The sequence below is a fragment of the Sorex fumeus genome, unplaced genomic scaffold (genome assembly GCF_029834395.1).
Source record: "Sorex fumeus unplaced genomic scaffold, SorFum_2.1 ptg000086l, whole genome shotgun sequence".
Lineage (NCBI taxonomy): Eukaryota > Metazoa > Chordata > Mammalia > Eulipotyphla > Soricidae > Sorex > Sorex fumeus.
This window is the reverse complement of record NW_026606143.1, coordinates 18,165,001-18,192,205: the sequence shown is the minus strand read 5'-3', so window position 1 is coordinate 18,192,205 and position 27,205 is coordinate 18,165,001. Positions and strand designations below refer to the sequence as shown.

Here is a 27,205-nt window from a genome sequence, read left to right as displayed (position 1 = left end):
CACAAATATCCACAGAAGTCCTACTCTGTGCTAATGAGGATGACAGGATTCAGCACTAGGGATCTAGGGCTGAAAATCCAGTGGGTCCCACTCGCATAGCATTTAGTTGAGATGGAATGATGCTAAGCCCAAATCAAGACTATGAAATTCAGCAAGTGTTTGCAAGGTGAAATGCTTGCAAGGCAAGGTTCCCAGAGAGAACAGGCAGTAAGCTGAGGAAAACAAGGACTGTGGGTACAGGGAAAGGAAGTCATATAATGAGAACCTCAGTGGTAAGAACAGTAGCTGCAGAGAAACCTGCTTGCAAGGGTATAAAGCATTTGGAGATGACAGAGTGTTAATGGAAGCTTAAGCAGATGGGGCAGTGCCGCTGTAAATGCAGTGTGAGGCCAGTCAGTCTGTGAATGCTCTGTTAGTAGTTTTTGACAAGGAAAGTCAACCAAGTCACTAAGTGAACTCTTTCATCAGATTGTTGTTTAGCTGCCAGACTTGCCTGACAAAGGAAGCGGTGCATTGATTTCTATCCTGACTCAAGCTCCTTACCTCATTGTGCACCAGTGATAAACAGTTTGCGAACTATTTTGAGGCATGCTGGCCTATTTTTAAAACGGGCCAGGGGAAAACGTAGTGAAGCTAAAGAGTTGGGCAGCCAGAAATAATTAAGGAAATTCTGCACCTTCACTTTTAAGATGTATGAGCAGGTAAATGATTGCACCATTTAAATTAACATTGCATTTTAAAGCCATCCTTCGGGAAGCTGTGAAGACTGTGAAGGAATGAAGAGTCAGAGGAATGAGTGTTTCATGCAGAAAAATCACTGGAGACTGAACTACGGTGAAGACCACCAAGAGATAAAGGAATTAACTGGACTTAATAATCATACTTGGAGGGATTTAATAATATTACCATTATCGGGACCCTGTGGACAGTTGCACAGGTTGTTCACTGCACAAGTCCAGAAAGAATGACTCTAGATCTATGATGTGAATAACACCTCATAGAGCTGTGTGGTATAAACTGTTGAGCTACATTTGTGGTTTTGGTTTAAAAGAAAAAAAATAACAGGTGTTGATGTCCAATAAAACATCTGAATGGCAGAGGAATAAGCCTCAGAAGAGAGGCTGAGCTAGAGATATTAACTTTGGAACTCATCAGATCTACGTGGCTGATAAAGACAAGGTGATAAATGATTGTGCCCCAGGAGAAAGGCCTGAGAAGGAAATAAAGCCCATATTTGAGTCTGCAGGAGACTGGCATTAAAGGACTGGGAAGAGGAAAATGAGAAAAGCCGGTCAAAAAGCAAGAAGGAGAAAAGAGACAGGAGAGAACAATGTCCCAGATATGGAAGGAGAGGAAACTTTCAAGAAGGCACTAATCACTACTGCCGAGCACAGCGCAAAGGTCAAGAAGGATAAGAGCCGAAGAGCGGGCCTTTGGAGCTGGCAATTAAGGAGCTCTCCGGGACCCTGCTGACAGAAGTAGTTTCGGGGCTTGTTATGGAGGATGTAAGAGTCAAGGAAGAAATCAGAAGGAAGAGAATCCACGTAGTTCTGATCTGCTGATTAAAAATCTACTTTTCTTTGTACTGCACTACACTGCTTCTTTGAGAAAAATGTGACTACCATTCTCTTGACTCAGGGAGCTAACCAAACTGTAGGTCAGAGTTCTAGAAATGTGTCTCACTCTTCCTCCCTGTTGGCATTCCTTATGTATTCTGGGTGTGTGGGGGGACACATCTTCATACATCTTCTGTAGCCAGGTCAAAAGCTCTGTGTGGTACCATGAGAAGACTAGTTTTCATCAGAAAGCATCAACGTATTTCCCTCCTAAATGTGTACAGAGCATCTAGCCTATAGAAGACCCGACCTTACGTCAGTTGTAAGATACATATGGACCCTAGTCCAGGGGAGCTCCGAGTGTCAAGGGTGAAGTAGGCCTAGGAAAAGATAGAGTACTTCAACCTCTAGTCACAGAGGTATAAAAATTTGCATCCCTTGAACCTCACCTGCATTTAACGGTCTCTGTCACTGAGGTTGTTTTCTGGAAGGAGATGCAAGTTACCTTGGAACTTAGATGTTTCTCTAGCACTGTGATATCTTTAAAGATGGCTCTGAAGCAGCTGCAGTTGCTTTAGCAGGGAGTTCGTAAGATTCTTAGCCACCACCCCAGATCTATTAAATCAGAACTCCATTGGCGACTCAAAATCTGCCTTTTGAAAACTTCTTCAGATTACTCTTTTGGATGCTAAAGTAGGAGAGTCACAGTTGATATCCAGAGAGTCTCAAACTTCCGGGCTTATCAGAATGACCTGAAGAGCTTATAAAACATCTGTAGCCCCAACTGCAGATTTTCTGATTCAGCAAGTTTGGGGAGGAGCCCAAGCAAATCTGCCTTTCTAATAAGCTCTCCAGAGATGCTGTGCTTTCATGCCTGCACATTATTGCCTCCAGAATCCACATTCCCACATACTGCAAAACCTCTTTATTGACTCTTTCTTGACTGTCACAACAATACAAATTCAAGAAACATAAATGAAAGGTTATATTTTCAGGGGAAATGTAAGGATATGACATGTATATTTCTCTTCTTCATCAAAAATTGTTCCTAGAGTGATATTTAAGTTAAAAATGGAGGTCATTTGGCTCTAATATATATATATATATATATATATATATCTATATATATATATATATCTTAAGTGTTGCTACAGTAACACTAGTAAAGCAATAAAGACACACAACACTGGTCATTATGTTACATGAAAACATGTAATTTAAGCTCCCAGAAGTCAGATGACTTATTTATCTGACCCAGTGTACCATGAAGCAATCTGTTCGATATCTGTAGATTAAAGAAATAGAGGTAAAAAAATTTTACTGGTCTGTGACAGGGGACATGCATGTTATGAAACTAAAACTCAAAGTATTTGCAATCAATTAATCATACAATTGTTTTTAAATAGCTCTGAGAAAGAGTAACCATCAAATAGGATTCTTCATCTAAGATGAACAATGTCACTTACAATTTACAGATTATAACTTAGAAATTAAAACTGAATATTTAAAGAAAAAAAGCATTTCCGATATTAATCTCATAAAATGTAAAGAAGTCTTCCAAATTTTCTACCAAAGATGTAACACAAATTTGGCATTCAGGCAAAATAATGTAAAAAGAAAGAACACAAAATAATGCAGTCTGTAAAATGGTAATTAATACTACAGGTTTGTGTTTGTTCCAGCCATTTGTAAGTCCTCAGGACATAGTCAGAGAAAATGAATTTAAGAAGATCTGTTAACCAAGGAGAGGATAAACAGACCAGGTCACATTAGATCTTTCTATATCTCTGTGCATCTTAGAGGTGACAGGCATTTATTAACACTATATTTGAGAAAATTTTCAGTGCTGAGATGTCAATAACTTAACAAATATAATTCACTTTGCCATTGGTTTAGCTGGATGGTGCAAAACATATCCATGGTTTTCTTTTAGAATGAGAAGTCTCTTAAAATAATTATGGCAAGATTAGGAATGAAGCTTCTCAATAAATTCAAGTTAAGTAGATAATAGATCTCCTTTTAACCTAGCCTGGGTTCCTTACTCTGATAATTACCTTTCTGTAAAACAATACTACAGAACAGCAGGGATAATTTACTGTTGGAAATAATTACTTTGTGACCCAAGATCATAAAATACTTTTGGTATGTCTTAGTATAATGAGGAAAATGTGTGCAGTAAACATGAGACATGTGGAAAGTATCATTAATAAATAAGCAACTCAATGGACCTGAGATAATTAAGAAACTATAGTGTGGCATAAAGCTAAGTTTCAGTGCCCTTAATAGTTCTGAACAATAAATATTTACTAATGGATAAAATCAGAATTATTGCAGATTACTAGAATGCTCATTTGTTTATTATTAAGAAGAATTCCATAGAGAGAATCCAAGAGAGACACTTTAAATGCCACTGGAATTTACCATTACAGTTATTACAATTGAAAGATATTACTCTTAGTAAGTATTTGTTGATTACTGAATGTATGGTACCTCATAGAGAATATAGGGAAAGTATAAAATAACAAGCTTCTCTTGTAGTGGTAATGAGACCAATTTACGTAGGTGATATAATTTATTTAGGCAGATAGTAAACATGTGTTCTACGAATCTTTTGGATGTAGGGAGATGCCAGAACTTTTATGGCAAGTGAGTTGAATACAATATACCCATAAAGGTAAAAAGTTATACCCCTAAGTTTCGGTAGTACCTAAGTCAATGATAAATCAATACAAAGGGGAAAATACCTATAGAAAAAAGAACATAATGTAATTTACTTATTGAATTGGAAAGTGTGAGGGAAACCAGACATAAAAAATAATGGACTAATAAAAATATCATAAACGAGGTCTTGAATTTTATAATGAAAGCAATGAGAGTTAAGAGGAACTCAGTTCTGTACAATAGCAAAAAAAGACTTCATAGAAATACTCATTTTGGGTAAGATTAATCAGAAAGGGAGAGGCATATCTAGCCAGAGGAAGGTATATGGCTTAGTTATAGAGTTGGCAGTATGAATGATGGAAGTGGGTGTGAAATTATGCCACCTAATAAAATAATAGTAATAATAATAATGAGGAAATGACCTAAGCAATAGTGATTGAAAGAAACATAAAAGTTGGAGAATTCTATTTTGAATATGGAAATGAATTTGATTCTTGTTATATCTTTGAGACAACATTTATATAATTTTTCCAACCAATAGCATATAACTACCATCTCCACTACCTACATTACTTCACAACCCACAAGCTATACTTATCTCATATACACCATAATCAAAGGGAACAACAGCTAATATGTTAATTAAATTCTTAATAATTTATAGGCATTATATTAATACCTCTTCATCTTCACATAAAACTGTTCCATAACATGAAAATACTGAATCTGAGATACAGATATTGAGTAATTTGTCTAGGACTAAAGCTACAATTATAAATGGCAGGATTCAACCCTGAGTAATTCTAATCCTGGCATTCTTTTTCCCCAGTCTTTCTGCACCTTTGGATATATGAGCACTGAACAATAATAAAATATTCATACAATATTTAAGTAAAGAGATGTGGTGAAATGCAGGCACCAAATATTTGTATTTACAAAAAAAAATAAAATAAAATGGAAGCACTGGCTAGAAGCAAATGTAGAAGTATCTGGATAGTAACTTAATATTTATTTATTTATTTATTTACTTTGCTTTGTGGGTCACACCCGGCAATGCTCAGAAGTTACTCCTGGCTCTGCACTCAGGAATTACTCCTGGTGGTGCTCCGGGGATCATATGGGATGCTGGGGATTGAACCCAGGTTGGCTGCGTGCAAGGCAAATGCCCTACCCACTGTGCTATAGCTCCATTCCCCAGATAGTAACTTTAAAGATACATAAGTGACTTGTGTTCATTGTAGCACTACTTATAATAGCCATGGTAGACATCCTAAGTGTCCAATGATGAAAGATGAGTGGATAATGCTGTGCTCTCTATACACAATGGAATACTACCCCATTGTTAGAAACAATGAAATCTTGTCATTTGCAGTAAAATGGATATAGTTGGAGAATATAATTATGCTAAGTGAAAAAAGTCAAATGGAGAAAGACAAGTTGCTGATGAGCTCATTCCAAGGCAGATTGTAAAGAAACAAAGCAAAGGAATTCAAAGATGACCCTAGAGGGGCATGAGAGTGGAAGGAGGATTCAAAAGATGGTGGTGGGAGAATTTTGACACACTGGTGTTCCTTGTGCTACAAACTATCTTCAGCGTAGTGTGGAAAAGCACTTCTGTAACATATACAATGATGTAAAGAATTTTTGCTCGAGGTAAAGGTAAAGGTAAAGGCCCTCCCGTTGATCCTCGATTTGCTCGAGCGGGCCCAGTAACGTCTCCATTGGAGACTTTGTTGTTACTGTGTCTGGCATATCGAATACTCTCGGTAGCTTGCCGGGATGATATCTTAATAAAAAGAAATACTTAAAAATGAACCCATATATGAAAAGGGAGATATTTAGCCATAAAATATGGGAGCCATTCACACAGAACCAGGACTGAACCAATACAAGGAAACAATTCAGATAAAGAAATCAAAAGTTGAACAGATGAAGTGATGAGACAATAGCATAAGAATAGGACAGATAAAAAAAATAAAGGGGAGAAAAGAGAGAGAGAAAGGGAGAGAGAGAGAGAGAGAGATGTGTCATAGAGCAGATGAGGGAAGTAAGGTGGAGGGAGGAACTGGGGGCATTTGTGGCAAGAAATGTGCACTGGGGAAAGGATAGGGATTGGAAGTGAAATTCAATCATAGACAACTTTATAACTGTGTATCTTACTTTTTTTAAAATCCAATTTTAAAAAAGAATAGGGCAGAAAAGAAGACAATGGCAGGGGAAACCTAGTAGTATGTCCTAGAAGCTAGAAACATTCAAGTATAAAAGATTAGCATTTATTACTGTCAAGGCTATTGTAGAGACAATTACATGTTAGAGGTCTCACGAGAAACAAAAAGGAAAAACTAGCCACTATGAAGCTTTCATTCATGCTTATGGGAGTCCTTGCAACCCATCACAATACTTTCCCAGTTCCATTCTGTATACAATTACTACTTACTGAATTAAATTACTCCTAAACATCTGCTCTCATTATTTTTTCTCATTGTTCAGCCAAAATATATCTGTCTAGACTATATATTTAGATTTGGTCTGCTATCCTACTCTCCAAAACAGGACACAAGTGAAAGATCTGGTGATCTATCTAATATATATATATATATATACACACATATATATGTTATATATTATATTGTTCCAGACCAAATAAGACATAAGATCACTTTTGTCCTATAACTACTGTAGATCTATTTCTCTACCTAATCCAGGCTGAAATCCTGGCTCAGTTATTCACTCATTGTATACAACAACAAAAATACGCATATATATTTTGTTGCAGTTCTAGAAAGAATTAATCAGATATTCAGATAAAGTATCCATTTATTGATTGATTAAATGATTTTGTTTTAAACCACACTAACATGAGTCTAGAGACCATATACAGTGAGTGGGATGAAACCAGGGGTTGGCTGTGTACAAGGCAAGCACCTTACCCACTTCACTGACTCTCCAAAATGCAGATACTTAATTTAGTGCTGAGCACCCAATAAAACACTCATATATGTTTGCTATTTAAGTAATATTTATGTTCCCACTTGGACAGTTCATTCACACACACTTAGAAAAATTGCTGCAAGCATAAGATTCAAACAGAATTTTAGGAGGCAAAGTTGATTTCACCATTAGCCAAACTTTTGTGAAACTAATGCCCATCACATTTCTAACTCGCTGCATTTTCTAAAAGGCTAAGACTAAACTTTGGAAGATTATAATAGACATGAATCCACCCACCTACTCTGTTATTTTTCTTTCATTTTTAATTAAAGAACTGTGACTGATAGTTGAATTTTAGGCATATAATAAATATTTCAACACCAATCCCACCATCATATACCTGAGACCCTGGAGGTAAAATCAACTAGTGTATTGCTATGCTTGAAAAACTCCCCGAAAGCTCTTGGAATATTATAAAGTATCAATACACCCATGAGCTTAGTAAGAACTGTCTGTAGATACATATTTAGACATATATAAGCATATATACATACATAAGTATGATGATCTTAACTATATATATATAATTTTATATAAATCTGACAGGATAAAGTAAAAATTCAATTTCACTAATTTATTTCTGTCACTATGCATGCATTTATATTTATATCTCTACATATTTATTATTTGAGTCACATTTGGAGTTACTCAGACTTACTTCTTACTCTGTGCTCAGGGTCAGCTGCAAGCAAGGCACATGCCTTCCCCAGTATACTATCTCTCTGACTCCAACCATTATAAGTTTTCTCAATCGAGTTAACGCAAACATTTCAACTACCAACAAAATTAGATTTCATGGACATTATGGACATTGTTGCTTCTCTCTCTCCCACAAAAAAAATCACTAAAAGTCAAGGATTTGGTGAATTATTTAATCAGAACAAGGGATCAGTGTACTTTTTCTGTGAAGTGCCAGAGTGAAAAGTTTGGGCTTTGAGGACCATAGAGTTTTGGACATGCAACCCTGCCTTTGTAATGTAAAGCAGTCATAAATGATATATAAATGGATGACTGTAGCAATGCTATTTTTAGAATTTTATTCTTGGACACTCACATTTAAATTTCATGTAACTTTCATGTCACGAAATATTATTCTTCTTTTGATTATTTTCAACCACTTAAAGATATAAAACCAATTCTCAGCTCATGAGCCACAAAAAACTAGCGGCATGCTGAATTTAGCCTGCAGGCATCAGTTTGCTGACCTCTGAACTAGAAGATTCATTCAGCCAAGTAAATACAACCAGGGAGAAAGGCTCAGTAGTTTTACTGTGAAATTATGAAAGTACGTTATAAGTCACGTACTAATGGAGAAGCAGTGGAAGCTGCAAATAAAGTACCTGAATAACTTCTCTAGATGCTTTTCCTTTTTCCTAGAACATCTGACATGCTATTTTAGGTACATGTTCTCCTTGTCATACTTTTTACCCTTGTATATACAAATTCTTAAGTCAAGTACACCATGTGCTCCCAAACATATGCTACTTAGAGACATAAGGCAAATTTCAATGTTCTTTCTTAATCCCAGATTTATAATAATTGGAATGTAAAAGACAATTTTTATGAATCTCATGCTTGCAATGTACTTAAAACATTTTATCGCCATCATGTTAATATATCCACCAATTTACATAATAAATAAATGCATCTAAAATGGCTGGATGAGAATATCCAGCAAAAGATCAGTTAAAAATTCTAACACTTTCAAGATAAGACTTTATACATATCAAAAAACAGGAAATCTTGTAATTACTCTTGACTTAGGATGCACAGATTGAGACAGTATGTTCTCATAACTGGCAAAACAGATCTTATCTATAAAATGTTCACTTCTGCATGAAAATTGCAGTTCTTTCCTGAGGAAAAAAGGGCATTTACTGAAAAATTAAGCACTGCAAAAAAAAAACAGAGTCTTTATAAGAACACTCAACCCTTAAAATAAAATACAACCTTTCAGGATTAAACTCTACTCTGGTCAATGCATCACCAGTGGTACTAGAATCTACAAAAAAAAATCTCCAGAACTGGAGCTAAAGTACAGTGGGTAGAGCATTTGTTCCACAAACTGCTGACCCAGATTTAATCCTTGGCATCCCATGTGGTCCCCTGCACATTGCCAAGATTCCTAAGAGCAGAAACAGGAATGTCTCCTGAGCACTGCCAGGCATGGCCCAAAAAACAAACAAAAAATTTCACAACAATGTCTCCACTAAGGTCTCTTTTTTGTTGTTGTTGTTGACAGGATTGTGATTGTTGTGACTGGATCTATAGCACAGTGGGCAGGGCATTTGCCTCACACGTGGCCAACCTGGGTTCAATTCCTCTGCCCCTGTCAGAGAGCCAGGCAAGCTATTGAGAGTATCCCACCCACCCAGCAATTCCTGGCAAGCTCCCCGCGATATATTCGATATGCAAAAAATATTAACAACATGTCTCACAATGGAGAAGTTACTGGTTCCCGCTTGAGCAAATCAATGAATAATGGGAGGACAGTGCTACAGTGCTACAGTGATTTTTGGTATACATTTTAAAACTCTATTTTTTTCCCACTAGCTTGCCTGACATGACAAGTATCTGAAGTTTCTGGAAAACAATGAACTTAAAACACTGAGATGCAAGGAACTCCAAAAGAGTTTTTCAGCAACACAACTACTCTTCACTTGAGGTTAGAGCCACAAATAAAATCCTCTCACCTTTTCCTAATTTCAGAATCCAGGATTATCTGTCTCTTCTTTTGGGGTGGTGCTGCTGGTGGGAGTTCCTCTTGGGTATGCTTTACCAGGATCTGTTCCTGTGTCGTCACCATAGTTACTGTTTCCATTACAGTTGTCTGTGTTAGTGATGGCTGAGTGGTGGTGGCAGCCTGTGAAATCTGTGAGAAGCATTGAAACAGAGGTCACACATTGCTGGAGAGACTTCGGTAAAGACTGCTCGGCATGGTGCAGGAAAATAATGAGAAACTGTTCCTGCTTGTTGGTAAATTGACCTTTGGATCAAAATAGCATCACATTGAACCCAAATCAAATTGTGTTACTGGACTTAAGTTATGTGGACTGCAATGGAAATGGAAAGGAATCTCAAAACCAGAAGTAAACTCCATGCCTCTTAAATTTTAATGGTCAAGATATAAGAAGTAAAGATGGCAAAGGAGGACTAGAGCAATGACTCAAGAGGCTGGAGCATATGCTTTGCATCCAAGATTCTTTGATTCTAGGCTCTGTTCCTATTGATTCCCCGAACTTCAGGAAATGAAGATCCTACACATGCATTACCCACCAAAAGGAGGCAGAGGCAGCAAAGAGTGTTTCCCTGATATTTAAGACAAAGTGCCTTTATAACAGCAAAACAACTTTTACATATTCTTGCCAATTTCATTCTCTTCTGCGTTGTGCATGTTTATTATTAAACCGTTGTTAAATGCATTTTTGGCTACACTATACAGGGTTTATTTATAGTCCATCCATTTTCTAGCAAATTTAAAGTTTATAATACATGAAATTTTAACCAAATAAGTATAGTGTCTTTTAATATTACAGTGAAATGTTAACAAAGGGCCTAGTAACCCATAAACATGGGTAAACTGAGTGCTCTGAAACTGCTATAAAAAGTAACACTATTGGATTAAAATTGTTGATGCTTTGCAAATATTTGGAATTCCAAAGAGGTGGTTCTAGAACTTTTTTGTTTAGAATCATCCTTTCTTTTCAAACTTGTTAATAATATTTTTTCTTCATGATGATGTTTTGTGCTCAGCATCATTCTTTGTACTAATATGGTTTGTGATCAAAGACATAGGAGACATCAGGAGAAAAAGCTCTGGGGTCGCTGATACTTCTGACTTTCGAATTCTCCAATTTTCTCTCTCAGAGTCCTACAATTACCAGGCTGGAATGTTTTCTCTTGGTATTTAAGTTTTGAATAATCCAGATTATTAGAAAGAATGATTTCAAGGAGACCAAAAGAGGAAAGCATTGTATACAATTTTAGCACTTTTAGTAATGTACAGAGATAAGGATTTGACTGGCACCAAGATTCATTCCTCTCATGCTCCAGGACATGCCAATAAATACAAGAAGGGGTTGGGGTAACCTCCATGACTCAGGCAATGATAGCTGAGTCCTTCCGTGGTAGGAAATCATGCAGTCATGAGATCTTATTTCCTTGTCCAAACAGGCAACTGACAGTGAAGTAATGAAATCCAGTGCCGGGGTGTCATAGGTAAAAATTGCTTTTGACAACACATTCCAAAAGTGCTACCATTTGTGCACGTCACATAGCTACACAACGTCAGGCAGTCAGGGGTTCCAGAAATAGTAAAATAAAAGGTTTGGAGATACAATGTTTGAATTTCTTTCTTCTCTAAGACCTCTACAGATTCACTATTCAGAATCAATCACTGAATCACAAATGATAATTACATCAACTTCAGATGCTTATACCAAAATGAAAGCAGATGGTTATAGTTTTTGCTTGTTTCTTTGAGACCACACTCATCTGTACTCACTAATTATTCCTGGTGGTGCTGGGGACACATAACTTTTGCCAGGGACTGAAACTGGGTTGGTCTCTCGCAAGACAAGCATTTTACCTGCTGCACTATCTCTCTGGCACCAGTTACAGAATGTTGCTTTACATGCTTAAAATGTATTCTTAAATCTAATTGCACTCAGCACAAAATTACTATTACAAGATAAAATTAAGAATTTCATTAGTCTAAAGAATTGTCAATTGAAGGTAGCATTCCAAAGGAATTTATTTTTTTGTGAGTTCTTTTTCAACTATCTCCATATGATAGCTTAAAGTTGAACTTAGTCCAGACAGTAGATTTTATATACACAGGTACAAAAATGTAGTAATTCTAAAAATACAAAGCTATATTTCACAGTAATTTATACCCTCATTACACATTTGTACTAATACATATTGATTCTGAAACTAATTTTCATACGCATTTTGAAAGTATTTTCTCATTGACACATATCATACATTTGGGTAGATATGTCCGTGGAAACAATGGAGAATTTTAACATGATATTTGATGCAATTAAATGAAATCTAAAATTGCATTTAAGAGATAATGAACTTTGGAACCGGAGCAACAGTACAGCGGGTAGGGTGTTTGCATTGGATGCAGCCAACCCAGATGCTATCCCCAGGGCCTCTCATTGACCCCAAGCCCTGCCAGGTGTGATTCTTGAGTGTGGTGCCAAGAGTAAGCTCCCCTGAACATCACCAGTTGTGCCCCTCTCCCTCAAAAATGTAAAAGACCTTTTAAGAAAAACACTTTTAATAAAATCATAAGATATGGACCTATAACGTTCTATACTGCTTCATCAAATCTGAGGTGGAAAATTATAAAACTGTGCATTGATCTCATAGTTGTAACCATATATGACAAATTAATGGTTATGTTTAAAATCTCTGCCACACAGAAAGAAATTTACTATGTACTCAATATTGCAATGACTGTTATCTAATGACTTTTTTTTTTTTTTTGCTTTTTGAGTCACCACCAGGCGATGCACAGGGATTAATCCTGGTTCATGCACTCAGGAACTACTCCTGGTGGTGCTCGGAAGTATATGTGGGATGCTGGGAATCGAACCCGGGTCAGCCACGTGCAAGGCAAACGCCATAACAGCCCCTCTGCTGACAATTAAGATTTGTCCATAAGGTACATTGAAGACAAAGCTGGCAAAACCCTCCATGACATTGAATCTAATGGTATCTTCAAAGATGCCACGCCACTAACTGAGCAAGTGAAAACAGAGATAGATAAATGGGACTATCTTAAACTAAGAAGCTTCTGCACCTCCAAAGAAACAGTGACCAAAATACAAAGACAATCTACAGAATGGGAAAGGATATTCGCCGAATACACATCTGACAAGGGGTTGATATCCAGGATATACAAAATACTGGTTAAACTCCACAAGAAGAAAACATCCAACCCCATCCAAAAATGGGGCAATGAAATGAACAGAAACTTTCTCAAAGAAGAAATCCGAATGGCAAAAAAGCACATGAGAAAATGCTCTACATCATTAATCATCAGGGGGATGCAGATCAAAACCACAATGAGATACCATCTCACACCTCAGAGACTGGCCCACATGCAAAAGAACAAAAGCAACCGATGCTGGCGCGGATGTGGCGAGAAAGGGACACTCCTTCACTGTTGGTGGGAATGTCCACTGGTTCAGCCCTTCTGGAAAACAGTATGGACGATTCTCAAAAAATTAGAAATTGAGCTCCCATTTGACCCAGCAATACCACTCCTGGGAATATATCCCAGAGAGGCAAAAATGTATAGTCGAAGTGACATCTGCACTTGTTTGTTCATTGCAGCCCTCTTTACAATAGCCAGAAACTGGAAGAAACCTGAATGCCCAAGAACAGATGACTGGTTAAAGAAACTTTGGTACATCTACACAATGGAGTACTATGTAGCTCTTAGAAAAGATGAAGTCATGAAATTTACATACAAGTGGTACAATATGGAAAGTATCATGCTAAGCGAAATGAGTCAGAAAGAGAGGGATAGACATAGAAAGATTGCATTCATCTGGGGGATATAAAGTAACAAAGTATGAGATTAATACCCAAGAATAGCTGAGATCAGCACCAGGAGGATTACTCCATAACTTAGAGGCCAGCCGGGTATCCTAGAGGAAAGGGCTATTCAGATAGAGAAGGGAGCACCAAATAAAGGATGTTTGGAGGATCCTCCCAGGAGGGGAGATGCATGTCGAAAGTAGACTATGGACTGAACATGTTTGCCACTCAATGCCTCTTTTGCAGACCACAACACCCAAAAGGAGAGAGAGAACACAGGGGATTGCCCTGCCACAGAGACGGGGGGATGGGGGGATGGGGGTGGGAGGGATATTATCCATGGTGGTGGAAAATGGGCACTGGTGGAGGGATGGGTATCTGATCATTGTATAATTGAAACCAAAGCACAAAAAATTGTAAATCTACAACTTTAAAAAAAATAAAATATAATAAAGGGGAAAAAATGGTTATGTTTAAAATCTCTGCCACACAGAAAGAAATTTACTATGTACTCAATATTGCAATGACTGTTATCTAATGACTTTTTTTTTTTTTGCTTTTTGAGTCACCACCAGGCGATGCACAGGGATTAATCCTGGTTCATGCACTCAGGAACTACTCCTGGTGGTGCTCGGAAGTATATGTGGGATGCTGGGAATCGAACCCGGGTCAGCCACGTGCAAGGCAAACGCCATAACAGCCCCTCTGCTGACAATTAAGATTTGTCCATAAGGTACATTGAAGACAAAGCTGGCAAAACCCTCCATGACATTGAATCTAATGGTATCTTCAAAGATGCCACGCCACTAACTGAGCAAGTGAAAACAGAGATAGATAAATGGGACTATCTTAAACTAAGAAGCTTCTGCACCTCCAAAGAAACAGTGACCAAAATACAAAGACAATCTACAGAATGGGAAAGGATATTCGCCGAATACACATCTGACAAGGGGTTGATATCCAGGATATACAAAATACTGGTTAAACTCCACAAGAAGAAAACATCCAACCCCATCCAAAAATGGGGCAATGAAATGAACAGAAACTTTCTCAAAGAAGAAATCCGAATGGCAAAAAAGCACATGAGAAAATGCTCTACATCATTAATCATCAGGGGGATGCAGATCAAAACCACAATGAGATACCATCTCACACCTCAGAGACTGGCCCACATGCAAAAGAACAAAAGCAACCGATGCTGGCGCGGATGTGGCGAGAAAGGGACACTCCTTCACTGTTGGTGGGAATGTCCACTGGTTCAGCCCTTCTGGAAAACAGTATGGACGATTCTCAAAAAATTAGAAATTGAGCTCCCATTTGACCCAGCAATACCACTCCTGGGAATATATCCCAGAGAGGCAAAAATGTATAGTCGAAGTGACATCTGAACTTGTTTGTTCATTGCAGCACTCTTTACAATAGCCAGAAACTGGAAGAAACCTGAATGCCCAAGAACAGATGACTGGTTAAAGAAACTTTGGTACATCTACACAATGGAGTACTATGTAGCTGTTAGAAAAGATGAAGCCATGAAATTTACATACAAGTGGTACAACATGGAAAGTATCATGTTAAGCGAAATGAGTCAGAAAGAGAGGGATAGACATAGAAAGATTGCATTCATCTGGGGGATATAAAGTAACAAAATATGAGATTAATACCCAAGAATAGCTGAGATCAGCACCAGGAGGATTACTCCATAGCTTAGTGGCCAGTCGGGCACTCTAGAGGAAAGGGCAGCTCAGATAGAGAAGGGAACACCAAATAAAGGGTGTTTGGAGGATCCTCCCAGGAGAGGAGATGCATGTCGAAAGTAGACTATGGACTGAACATGTTTGCCACTCAATGCCTCTTTTGCAGACCACAACACCCAAAAGGAGAGAGAGAACACAGGGGATTGCCCTGCCACAGAGGCAGGGGGTGGATGGGGGGATGGGGGTGGGGGGAATATTATCCATGGTAGTGGAAAATGGGCACTGGTGGAGGGATGGGTATCTGATCATTGTATAATCAAACCCAAGCACAAAAAATTATAAATCTACAACTGTACCTCATGGTGTTTCACTAATAAAAAAAGAAAAATAATTAAAAAAAAGATTTGTTTATATAATAAGAAACTAACGCCCAAGTACAGTGGAGACAAGGGCCCAGAAGATTGCTCCACAGGTGGAAGCCTCCTCATGAGCAGGGGAAAAGGCAGCTGGGATAGAGAAGGGATCACTAAGTTAATAATAGTTGGAGGGATCGCTTGGGAGAGAGATGTGTGCTGAAAGTAGATAAAGGACCAAACCTGATGGCCTCTCACTATCTATATTGAAAATCATAATGCCCAAGAGTAGAGAGATAGTAAGAAGGAAATTGTGTGCCATAGAGGCAGGGAGTGGGGTCATGGTCGGGGGAGACAAGAGGGATACTGGGGGCATTGGTAGAAAATGTACACTGGTAGAGGGATGGTTGTTCTATCATTTTATGACTGAAACTCAATTGTGAAAGCTTTGAAACTGTATCTCATGGTGATTCAATAAAAATAAAAAGAAAATGGAGAGTAAAAAATAAAGATTCAGAAATATATTAAATAACCATTTCAAGTAATATAAGACAATTTAATGGAGATTATTTACCATCATCTATTACTACAGACAAACAACTCTTAAAAGCATACAAATATTTTCTGAGTTTGGAAGCAAATGTTTCCACTGGTAGTGATCTTTACATATAACAAGAACTTGGCTTACTATGACTCCAGACACGGAGAATTTGGTTTGACTCCTAGACCAACAGATTAAGTACAGCACTATGATGACTTGACAGTCATATTCTGCAGCTGAATCACAATGTCTCAATTAAATTCCAACACGCTATTGAGAATCAATAGAGGGCGTTCAGAAACAAGTAGATGTGAATATCAATTTTTAGGTAATGTAATCTATTGCATTGAAAGTGACAACCACACAAATCATTGGGAGACAAGAGGAACCATATGAAAAATGTAAGTATTATAAGTAACTACATGCAGTGTAAATATTATAATTAAAGTTCTTTTTAAGTGTTACAAAAATTAATTTCTCCAATGTATAATCTTAATGTCTGAATGTATTTTGATGTTAAGAGCTACACAGAGTGTTTACCCTTTATAGGATCATGTTCAACAGTGAATTATTGAAAACAACCCACCAATAGGCGATGGCATATAGTACATGCATGCAAAAGAAAATCGTTCATTTTTCCAATCATTGTCATATCACTGGAAACTGTTTACATTGTGGTACTGAGCAAACAGTGAGTATGATAAACACTGGTGATGGGTGATTTTGATAACACAAGCTTATATTATTTCTATTATGCATTATATGTCTATATTCTTTGTGCTCTCTTCTGACTTATGACAATAAAAACAAATTCTATAAAATGATGTTTTTTTAAGGAGAGAAAATTCCAAAGCCCTGTCTCCAAAAATCAGTTTTTCAAGTCTAATTTTCTGATATATTTGTAGAATTATGACTGTGCTCTCAAAGTACACTACAACTGTGACAGCTAAAAAAATGGGGAGGAGTTCCTAAATGTCTTTACTGAAACAGTGACTTACAGAACAAAGATACATAATATAGTTTGAGCTATATTAAATCCAGTGAGTTTACCTACACCAATACACTTGCCCTTTTCCATTTGGATTATGAGTAAAATTTTTGAATTATACTCAAGTACACTCATGAAAAGAAAATGAACTTGCTTTTAAATACCATTCCCTAGATATGTCATTTAATTAGCCTAGCAAAAACTGGATGTGGGGTTACTTTAGAATTATTTTTCTTTATTTATGAAATTAGTTCCTTTTATAGTGCTTCAAAGTGCCAATTCTAAAGGTTCCTTCATCCAGCTTTTGAGAACAATGCTCACCTGTTATTCTACCTATTCATATTTCTACATGGCCATTTTCCTTTCTTGTAACAAGGTAGGTGTGTATGTAAAGCACACAAATAAGAAATCAGAAGTCTTAACACTTACATGATGGCATATGACAATCTTTTGGTTATTTATAAACTGTAATCAGATGGTCAAATCAATCACATGAAATAACATGATTTATGTGTGTGTGTGTGTGTGTGTGTGTATGTGTAGGGACCAGAGCGATATTAGAGCAGGTAGGGCATTTGCCTTGCACATGGCTGACCCTGATTCAATGTCTGGCATCCCATAAGAAACCCCGAGCACCTCCAGGAGTAATTCCTGAGTATAGAGCAAGGAGAAACCCCTGAGCATCGCCAGGTTTGACCCCCAAAGCCTATATATGTATATATGTGATTGAAGCTAGTATATATATGTGTGTACAGGGACCACTCCTGGTCCAACTTAGCCAACCATGCCTTCTTGGTTCAATGCCCTCAAATTCAATGATTACCCCATGATTTGTGGGCCTTTCAGGGCCATACCTGGAAATGCTCAGGAGGCATGTGCTATTAGGTCCAACCTGGATCAGGTGCATGCAGAGCAAGCACTGTAGCCCCTAGACTGCATGCTAATTGATTTTTAAGGTAAAGAAAGAACGCATTTCTATGGCTTAAATATACTGTATAATAATAAAAACCAGTTTAGTCGATAATAATAGCCAGAATTCAAACTGCCACCACAGGAATGATAGCACAAGGCACACAACTATGGTGCAAAGGATTTACAATTCTGAAAACCAGAAAAGATTTATGTAGTGAACTTCAAGAAGAACTTGGGGTAAAAGATCAGGTGCTCAGTGAGGAAGATAAGCCATCCATCAAAGGGTTATAAAATGCTCTCTCTCTAGGAAGAATGCAGAGAAATGATCATGGCAATGTACAGCATACCAGAATGCAAAAATTCATGATAGAGGTTTGATAGCTAAAATTTAATATTAATTGCTGTTCCATTTTGATGCTTTTAACAAGGGGTTCTAACATATACAATATATACTGACAGTCATGAGCACAATTAGAAGAAATATTCGGAAGACATGGCAAAATGAGTCACTTTGAATTCAAGTACTATACGGTAATTAGATAGGTTTACTCTATAAAGGGCTGGATCGATATAGCACAGTGGGTAGGGTGTTTGCCTTGCATGAGGCCGACCCTGATTTAACAAATCTGCCCCACTTGGAAAGCCTGGAAAGCTACTGAGAGTATCTCACCCACACAGCAAAGCCTGGGAAGCTACCCATGATGTATTTGATATGCCAAGAATAGTAGCAACAGGTCTCACAATTTGTTGTGAGATATTACTGGTGCCCTCTTGAGCAAATTGATGAACAACGGGAGGACAGTGCTATAGTGCTACTCTGTAAAACTGTTCAACTTTATGTATTTCTGTCCATCCATACAAATCATCATTCTTACAGATTGTCAGAAAAAAAAAGAGAATGCTGACTTCAGGATTTAGGTTCAAAAACTTGGAGCAACTGTGAAAATTATCCTCACATGGAGAAACTCAAGAAGCAATGAAATTTACCTTTGTGTAATCCATCCAAACTTCTTCTACTACTATCAAACAAGAGTAACAAAAATGCAACCTTAAAATAGGCATAAAGAGTAGCAATCATGTTTGGTCTATAGTCTACTTTCAGCATGCTTCTCTGATCATTGTATAATTGAAACCCAAGCACAAAAATTTGTAAGTCTACAACTGGAGCGGTAGTACAGCAGGTAGGGCGTTCGCCTTACAAGCGGCCAACATGGCCGACCCGAGTTTGATTCCTCCGCCCCTCTCAGAGAGCCTGGCAAGCTACCGAGAGTATTCGATATGCCAAACACAGTAACAACAAAGTCTCCAATGGAGACGTTACTGGGCCTGCTCGAGCAAATCGACGATCAACGGGAGGGCCTTTACTTACTTTTACTTTACTTACAACTGTACCTCATGGTGTCTCACTAATAAAAATTAAATAAAAAATTGGCATAAAGATTATCTAGTTCACTTTTAGGATATTTTAAGATAGACATCCTATCTACTTTAAGATATTTTAGGATATTTAGGATATTTATATTTGCTCGAGCAGGCCCAGTAATGTCTATATTTTGAGACTTGTTGTTACTGCATCTGGCATATTGAATACGTCATGGATAGCTTGCCAGGTTTTGCTGCATGGGTGAGATACTCTTGGTAGCTTGCCGGGCTCCCCGAGAGGGGCAGAGGAATTAAACCTGGCTTGGCTGGGCTAGCTGTGCCCAAGGCAAACGCCCTACCGCTGTGCTCTCTCTCCAGCCCAGGATATTTATATATAATATAAAATATTATATAATAATATTTTAGGTTATTTCATTTATGATAAGTGGGTAAAATGTCGTTTTTATATAGGAATGGAATTTTTTTAAATTTTATAATCATGCTCCAGCTGTCTCTAAGAGTGATAAAAACAGAGAACGTTAGAATACAGAATTTCCAGAAAATTTCAAGAGGAACATATTGTAGGCATTTAGAACTGGAAGGACAGTAAAGAGAAATCTGCCTAGTCTATACTTTTTACTTTATAAGTAAGGACTCAGAGAATCCAACAGTTTACTCCAATCCTTTCAATTTTCAGTACCTACAGTATTTCATGTTGTAGATCATGAGTTTACAGTGTAAAACCAATTGAACTGATATACTTGAGACCATTCTTAAATATACAGCTTACTTGGAGATATCAGAAGGATAGAGCTATTTTCCAAGTTATTTTAAACTTGTGCCTTTGAAACTTTCTAATAAAATCTTAATCTACACAATTAACCAAAGGATGTTTTAAGATTCAAGATTGACAAACTATGAAGTGAAATATAATAGGAAGAAACTGTAGATTAGAAAATTTTATTTTACTTCTAGTTTTTAAAAAGCAATTGAATTTCCTTTTTAATAGGCAGCAGGCTGATTAGAGTTGGAGAGCTTTCAGGAACAAATGAAAAGGGTTGTCAACTGAAAGGCCATGGAGTATTTTTAATTAAAATCATTGGCAAAAAGAAGAGAGCAGCTACCAATATTAAGCATATTTCCTGTTTCAACAGGTCAACAAAATAATGTGTTAAAGGTATGCTCAGAAAGTGTATGCAAAATAATTTATGGAGAGGAAATAAGAACTCTAAAAATAAAAAAAAAATGGAGAAGAAAATTTTTAAAAATACACTATCCTAATCGTTTGTCTTTCTTTATTCAGTGTGTTTTATATGACTCAGGTGTTTGACAAGAATTTTATCCCTTTTGTACTTAGGTAACATGGTTTGTGACAAGAGTGTTAAAACTTGCATAGAACATAAATGATATACAATTGATATTTATGGACTAACAATGTGAGCCATTAGTAGATATTCACCACAAGAATCTGTACTATTATGCAAAAAGAGAAGGAATTTGCAAGCGTATTAATTTTGCATTTGAAACATTGTGTTCATGGTGACATGTTATTAGCATTCTAGCAAAGGAGTCCCCAAATGGGAATCAAATCTATGAACTTGTAAGAGTCACAGAATGTCTCTTATTTCTGACAAAGACGATACTTTTTCTGAAGAAATCATAAAACTTCAGAAGTTTTGAAGTAATCTAGCTAGGTCAATCTTAATCTAAGCAACCAGCATGGTCCCAAGTTTAATATAAATTACCATAACCAATTAATTATGCATCATATGAATATCCACCTCTATTGGATATGGATTTAGGCTGAAAAGGAAAAAATAAATGTCTCTATATATATACTTATACATTATTTAAGTTTAAAATATTAATCTAAATGAAATTTTCATTTACATATTTTCTAATTACAATCAAGATAATATATGTTCATCAAGGTCACAGCATTAAAAACTTCTCAAATCTGAAAAACTTATTTGTAAAACCGTAGAAGAAATAAGGGGTCATTGCAGTATTTAAATAAGTCCAGACAGAGTATATTTCATTTGACCTCTTTCCTCATTGTTGGCATTCATAAAGTGAAAGCTATTATTCCTTTTCACTTTGGGGAACAAAAGGTATTTCTATTTTCCTAGGGTGCATAAGTCATCTACTTAAGCATCCACAGCTGGTGTCCAGGTATTATTCAAGCAAACTTGACTTAGAAATACAAGAGAGCAGCCCTCACAGTTGATTTTTCCCCATGTTTTGATCTCTTGCCATGCTGTTTCATAAGGTCAAAATCCCTACAAGCTTTGACCTGAAAAGCAGTCAAAATTTCAGGCACACAATGTCCATTATATGAACACAATCAGAAGCCTTGTCCTCTCAGCCACATACGCCTATATCCCACTGATTTTAACCATGACTAGGGCTTTGCTCATTCTTCATACCATTTAACAGGATTGTTAAAAGAATTCATATTTCATGTCATTAAAGGAACATATTTTTCTCCCATAAATGCAGCAAGAAAATAGGCAATCAAATGACCTCTGTTTTTTGAAATCATATCATTTCCTCAATTTTCTCAGGATTTTTCTTGTAGGTTTTTCACCAAGTTCAATCTGACAGCCAAGAAAAAAAATATATATTTTTATAAGACACTCTATCTTGGACATTTTCTGTTTGTTTTATTTTGGAGGTGCTCAGAGATGCTTCCAGTTCAGTGTCCTGTTATCACTCCTGGCTGTATTGAAGGGGCCCATGAGGGGCCAGGGATGGAGACTGTGACTCCAACAATCAAAGCATGCACTTAACCCACTGAGTTAGCTCTGGGGCCCTCAGGCACAGTGCTGGCTCTCTCTCCTCTTCTTGTTCTAATTCCTCTTTTCCTGTCCAATAGTCCCAAATCCCACAACAATGATTTGGATTAGGCTTTGATAGTACATTTTGGGGAAAGCCAATGCACTGAAAGTTAGACATTAAAGGTTCAAGCTGTAGGAAGCAACTTGCCTAACATATATGTTTTTGGTTCTGGGATAGGAGTGGGCAACTCTTTGAAAATAAAATCAAATCCCAGTAGACCACTATAGGCCCTTCAAGTGTACAAAATGGTCTTCATTGTCCATCAGGAGCATTTCATCTTTCAAAACGCCTTCCCGGTCTATGGCTGCCTTTCATCCTCATCGCATCCCAGTTTGCAAAGGGAATGGTTTCATGTAATATGTTGGATAAAGAATTTTCTAAAGAACTAAACAATCCAAAGTTAGCATTCTTTCATGAAAGAGACTGCAAAGCTTAACAAGGTTAGGCTCTTCGTAGGACAGTTTGGGTTCAGAATGTTTGGGCTATTATAAAGAAAGATTCCTAGGGGTTCTCTCATTGAAAATAATTGACTTGATAACATTTTGATAAGATAGTTTTGTCTGCATGAAAAAGCAGTTTCCCTCCAAGGAAAGGTGCATACTGAAATATTGCACGGCTGGGCAGGCCTCCACTTTCCCTGTTTCAGGCTGCACTGTAGACATCCAGAATGTGGAGACTGGCACATGTCACTGTTGTCCTCAGGCAAGATTTTTCAAAAAAAAAATATGATCTGCAGACTATATGGATGCAAATTGCTGGACGATTAACGAGATTTTCTGAGCACAGAATCTAAAACTGTGCATTTTAATCAGCTTCTTGGGTAATTAATATGCAGACTCCAGTTGGAAAAACCACTGCACATTATACAAGTGAACGAATGAGAACGTGATCTATCATTAACAGTTACATCTTCATGAATATATCCCTTTTAAAGGGACGGATCTCAAAACAACTTCCTTTTTCAGATAGTGCTACACCTAAAAATGATAACAATTTTTACAGAAGCAGTAATAATCTCTGAAACCAATGGATACATACAGAAATACCAGGGTTGCTTTAAAAATTATCTATTTTTCTAACACCTCCTTATATTATCATTGATAACAATGGCATGGGTTGGAGCAATAGCACAGTGGTAGGGCATTTGCCTTGCACGCAGCCAGCCTGGCCGATCTGTGTTCAATTTCTCCGCCCCTCTCGGAGAGCCCGGAATGCTGCTGAGAATATCTCACCCACACGACAAAGCCTGGCAAGCTACCTGTGATTTATTCAATATGCCAAACATAGTAACAAGTCTCAAGATAGAGAGGTTACTGGGCCCCGCTCAAGCAAATCGATGAACAACCGGAGGACAGTAATACAGTGCTATTGGGTCAAAACGATAGCACAGCAGGTAGGGTGTTTGCCTTGCAAGTGGCCAACATGGTTGACCTGAGTTCGTTCCCCCCCCACCCCCCAGAGCCCGGCAAGCTCCCGAGAGTATCTCACCTTCACGGCTAAGCATGGCATGCTACCCGTGATGTATTCAATATGCCAAACACAAACACAGTAACAATTGTCACAATGGAGATGTTACTGTGCCTGCTCGAGCAAATTAATGAACAACAGGAGGATAGTGACAGTGACCAATGGCATTATAAAGCAGCCATGGCAAGATAATAAGATAATAAGAGGAATATTAGATCAATTAACTGCTAGCAATATGTTCAATGGAAAATGGACGACTTCTTATCACCCTATGATTAATTGAAATATAAATTCATATTAATTAATTTGAAATTATAAGTATTGAATGGAAAAGGAAGATTGAAATATAATTCAAAATCACCTATGTGGGCCAATCATGTTTTCTTAAACTTCATTTCTGGAAGGAATACTTTAAAGTTCTTTTTAGTCTTTAAATGATAATGTCCTCAATGTTATCACACATCTCAAGAAATCAAGTTCCGTGTGCTCATCTCATAATCACTGTCACTGTCACTGTCCTCCCATTGTTCATCAGTTTGCTCGAGCAGGCCCAGTAACGTCTCCACTGTGAGACTTATTGTTACTGTTATTTTGGCATGTCATATACGTCACAGGTAGCTTGCCAGGCTTTGCCATGTGGGCGAGATACTCTCAGTAGCTTGCTGGGCTCTCCGAGAGGGGTGGAGGAATCGAACCCAGGTTGGCCGGGTTGGTTACATGCAAGGCAAACGCCCTACCTGCTGTGCTATCACTCCAGCCCCATCTCATAATAAAACACTTAAAATCTAAAAATATCATATATAATCATTGCTTTGATAGAAATGTGTCCATGGTCTAGTCACTGAACTGGGAATTGGGACCAATTAGCAAATGTTAGTTTCTATAATGCAAAATGCATTGAGTATGTTTAACAATATCATGAACCACATTAACATTTTGAATGACTCTCTTATATCCACAATCTTGCAATATATGGTAGCAAGATTCGGTAACCTCAAAATTTCCCATCTTTTAAAAATTACTTTAACGTAACATTGCTAAATTAAATACTATGACTCAACATATGTAGTTCGGGTACTTTTCTAACCTACAGGTCCATTATGTTAGAACAAATGAGCCATACTCTAGATTTTTTGATTTTAGAGTTCTGGAAGAAAGAGGCTCCTTAGTTGCACTCACAGAAAAGGAAGCACTATTACAATCAAAGTACCCTGACCCTAGTTCAGCTCCTCAAACGGATTTATCCCTGACAATTCACTTTTCCACAAATGTAAAATGTGGGTGTCAAGTGATGGCCCTTTTGGTTTCTGAAATCTATAATTTAGGATTATACTGTCATGGCAAAGGTCCCCAGACTTTCATTCAATTCCAGTTGTGACTCAGTCACTGCATTTCCATTCCACTAACCTGAAAATAAGTGTCCTGCAGGGCAGTGGGCAACGAGCTCACTCTCCTCCATATCTTCCCTATCCTGCATCATCAAGTAGTCAAGAGAGTCATAATCTTTTTTATTCAGTAGAGTATCTTACCAGGACACATTCAGTAGCATCCTTTGAGAGGTTATAGAAGTGTTCTTTAAAGGCAGATTTCAAATCTCAAGGATTACTTACTGTAGGATAATAGTATCACTAACCTGGGCTGAGCTCTTTTCCACTTTTTTAGCTAAATTATCCCAGCGCTGGGCAAAGCTCTCCAGTCCCGCTTCCATCTTTTGGGCGACCGCTTTATTTTTCAGTGTTGAAAGAAGATCTTGGTTGAGTGATCGGAGTTTGTCCATGGTTTGCTTTTTGTTTTCTAAATCTGCTTTTAAACCCTGTTAAAACAAAGAAGAATGTGGAATCGTGTTATATTAATCTTCAGTCTAGGTTTTATCTTATAAAACATGAGAGATCAATTTGCCTTTGCATACATGTTCAAATATGAAGATCTGAAGAGATTGCAATCATGACTGGGAGGAATCAAGAGCCTATAAAAACCTAAGTAGAAAATTATAATCCAAGTAATCTTCATAAGAAGCTTGAGGAGGAAAAAATGTCAAATGTAGAATAAACACAACAAAGGCACTTAGGAACTACTTTTAGATAGTTGAAGAATTGTATTTTTAAAAGTACTATTCCTTCAAAAAGGCATAAGGGATCAATATATGGAAATTACTTTTTCACAATTGGAGTTGTGCAAAAGTAGAGGCATGCTCTTGAATATTACTGCATTTCCTCTTAATTCCTTGGGGACCAGATTTTAAGTGAAGAACCACATGTGAGGAGGTGCCCTAAAGAGAAAGCATGGGACTGAGAAGGTAAACATGGGTAAGGGGTCTTCCCAATCTGAATGCAGGTAATATCTAGATCAACTTAAAGTATGATTTGTTCACATCAAGCTTTCATTTGTTCTATTATTTGGAAATACAGATCTGGATGTTCAGTTTACTGACAAAAATTAGCATCTGCTATTCAATTAATACTTGACTGCTTGAGTAATTATCTTCTCAAGTAAATTGGAGAGTCCATTAAATTGTACAAACCAAGTGTGTTTGACATGCTGGAATCGTTTTGCCACACACATGCATTAGGTAAATTACTGTGGTTCACGTAATGTAATGTTACGTGAAGGAAATGCATTCTGGTTTCCAAAGTTACCAGGAGCTATGAGAGACTGAAAATGCCTTTTGGTTGCTAACACAATGAATGAATGAAGTAGATGCATGGAGCCAGTCATTAAGGTGTTTCTTCATTCACTTTATTTCATTAAGGTCATCCTGTGCTTTGGGCAATTCACCTTCTATCACAAACACTAGTCTCTGATATAATTTGTAAATACTAAATAAGAGGTAATAAAGGAAGGAAGGAGGGCTGGAGAGATAATACAACTGGCAGGGCATTTGCCTTGCATACCCTCAAGCTGCCTTGCCAGGAGACTGAGAATGATCCCTGAGCACAGAGCCAAGAGTTAGCACTGAGCACAGCTGGGTGTATCCCCAAACCCCCAAAATAAAAAATACAAAGGAAAGAATTAAATTGTCGCCCCTCATTTGGCAGTAAGAAGTTACCACGAATATAAACTAAACTGTGAGACCTGTCTTTCCAAAACAAATGCAAATTTACTTAAGAACCACTAACATTACATATGGCAAGGAAATTGTCGCGAAACAGATGCACCAATCGCTCATGAAGTGAAGTGTCATCAACATAGAGAAATCAATACACCCTCCTGCAAAGGACACTTTATGTAGCTCATTTTGGCATGCCACCTGCATTGATAGCTCTGAACTGCAGAATGCTCCCATCTCC

At 37.4% G+C, this 27,205-nt stretch overlaps 1 protein-coding gene across 1 annotated transcript in view; it reads right to left on the bottom strand.

Moving 5' to 3' along the window:
- The window catches only part of DMD (dystrophin), a 2,292,284-nt gene that overhangs the window by 1,550,937 nt on the left and 714,142 nt on the right, over positions 1-27,205 (bottom strand). The window contains exons 16-17 of the mRNA XM_056131284.1: positions 25,552-25,731; positions 9,902-10,080 (exon numbers count right to left, since the gene is read on the bottom strand). Of these exons, the coding sequence (XP_055987259.1) occupies positions 9,902-10,080; positions 25,552-25,731 (359 nt within the window). The remainder of the gene's footprint in view (positions 1-9,901; positions 10,081-25,551; positions 25,732-27,205) is intronic.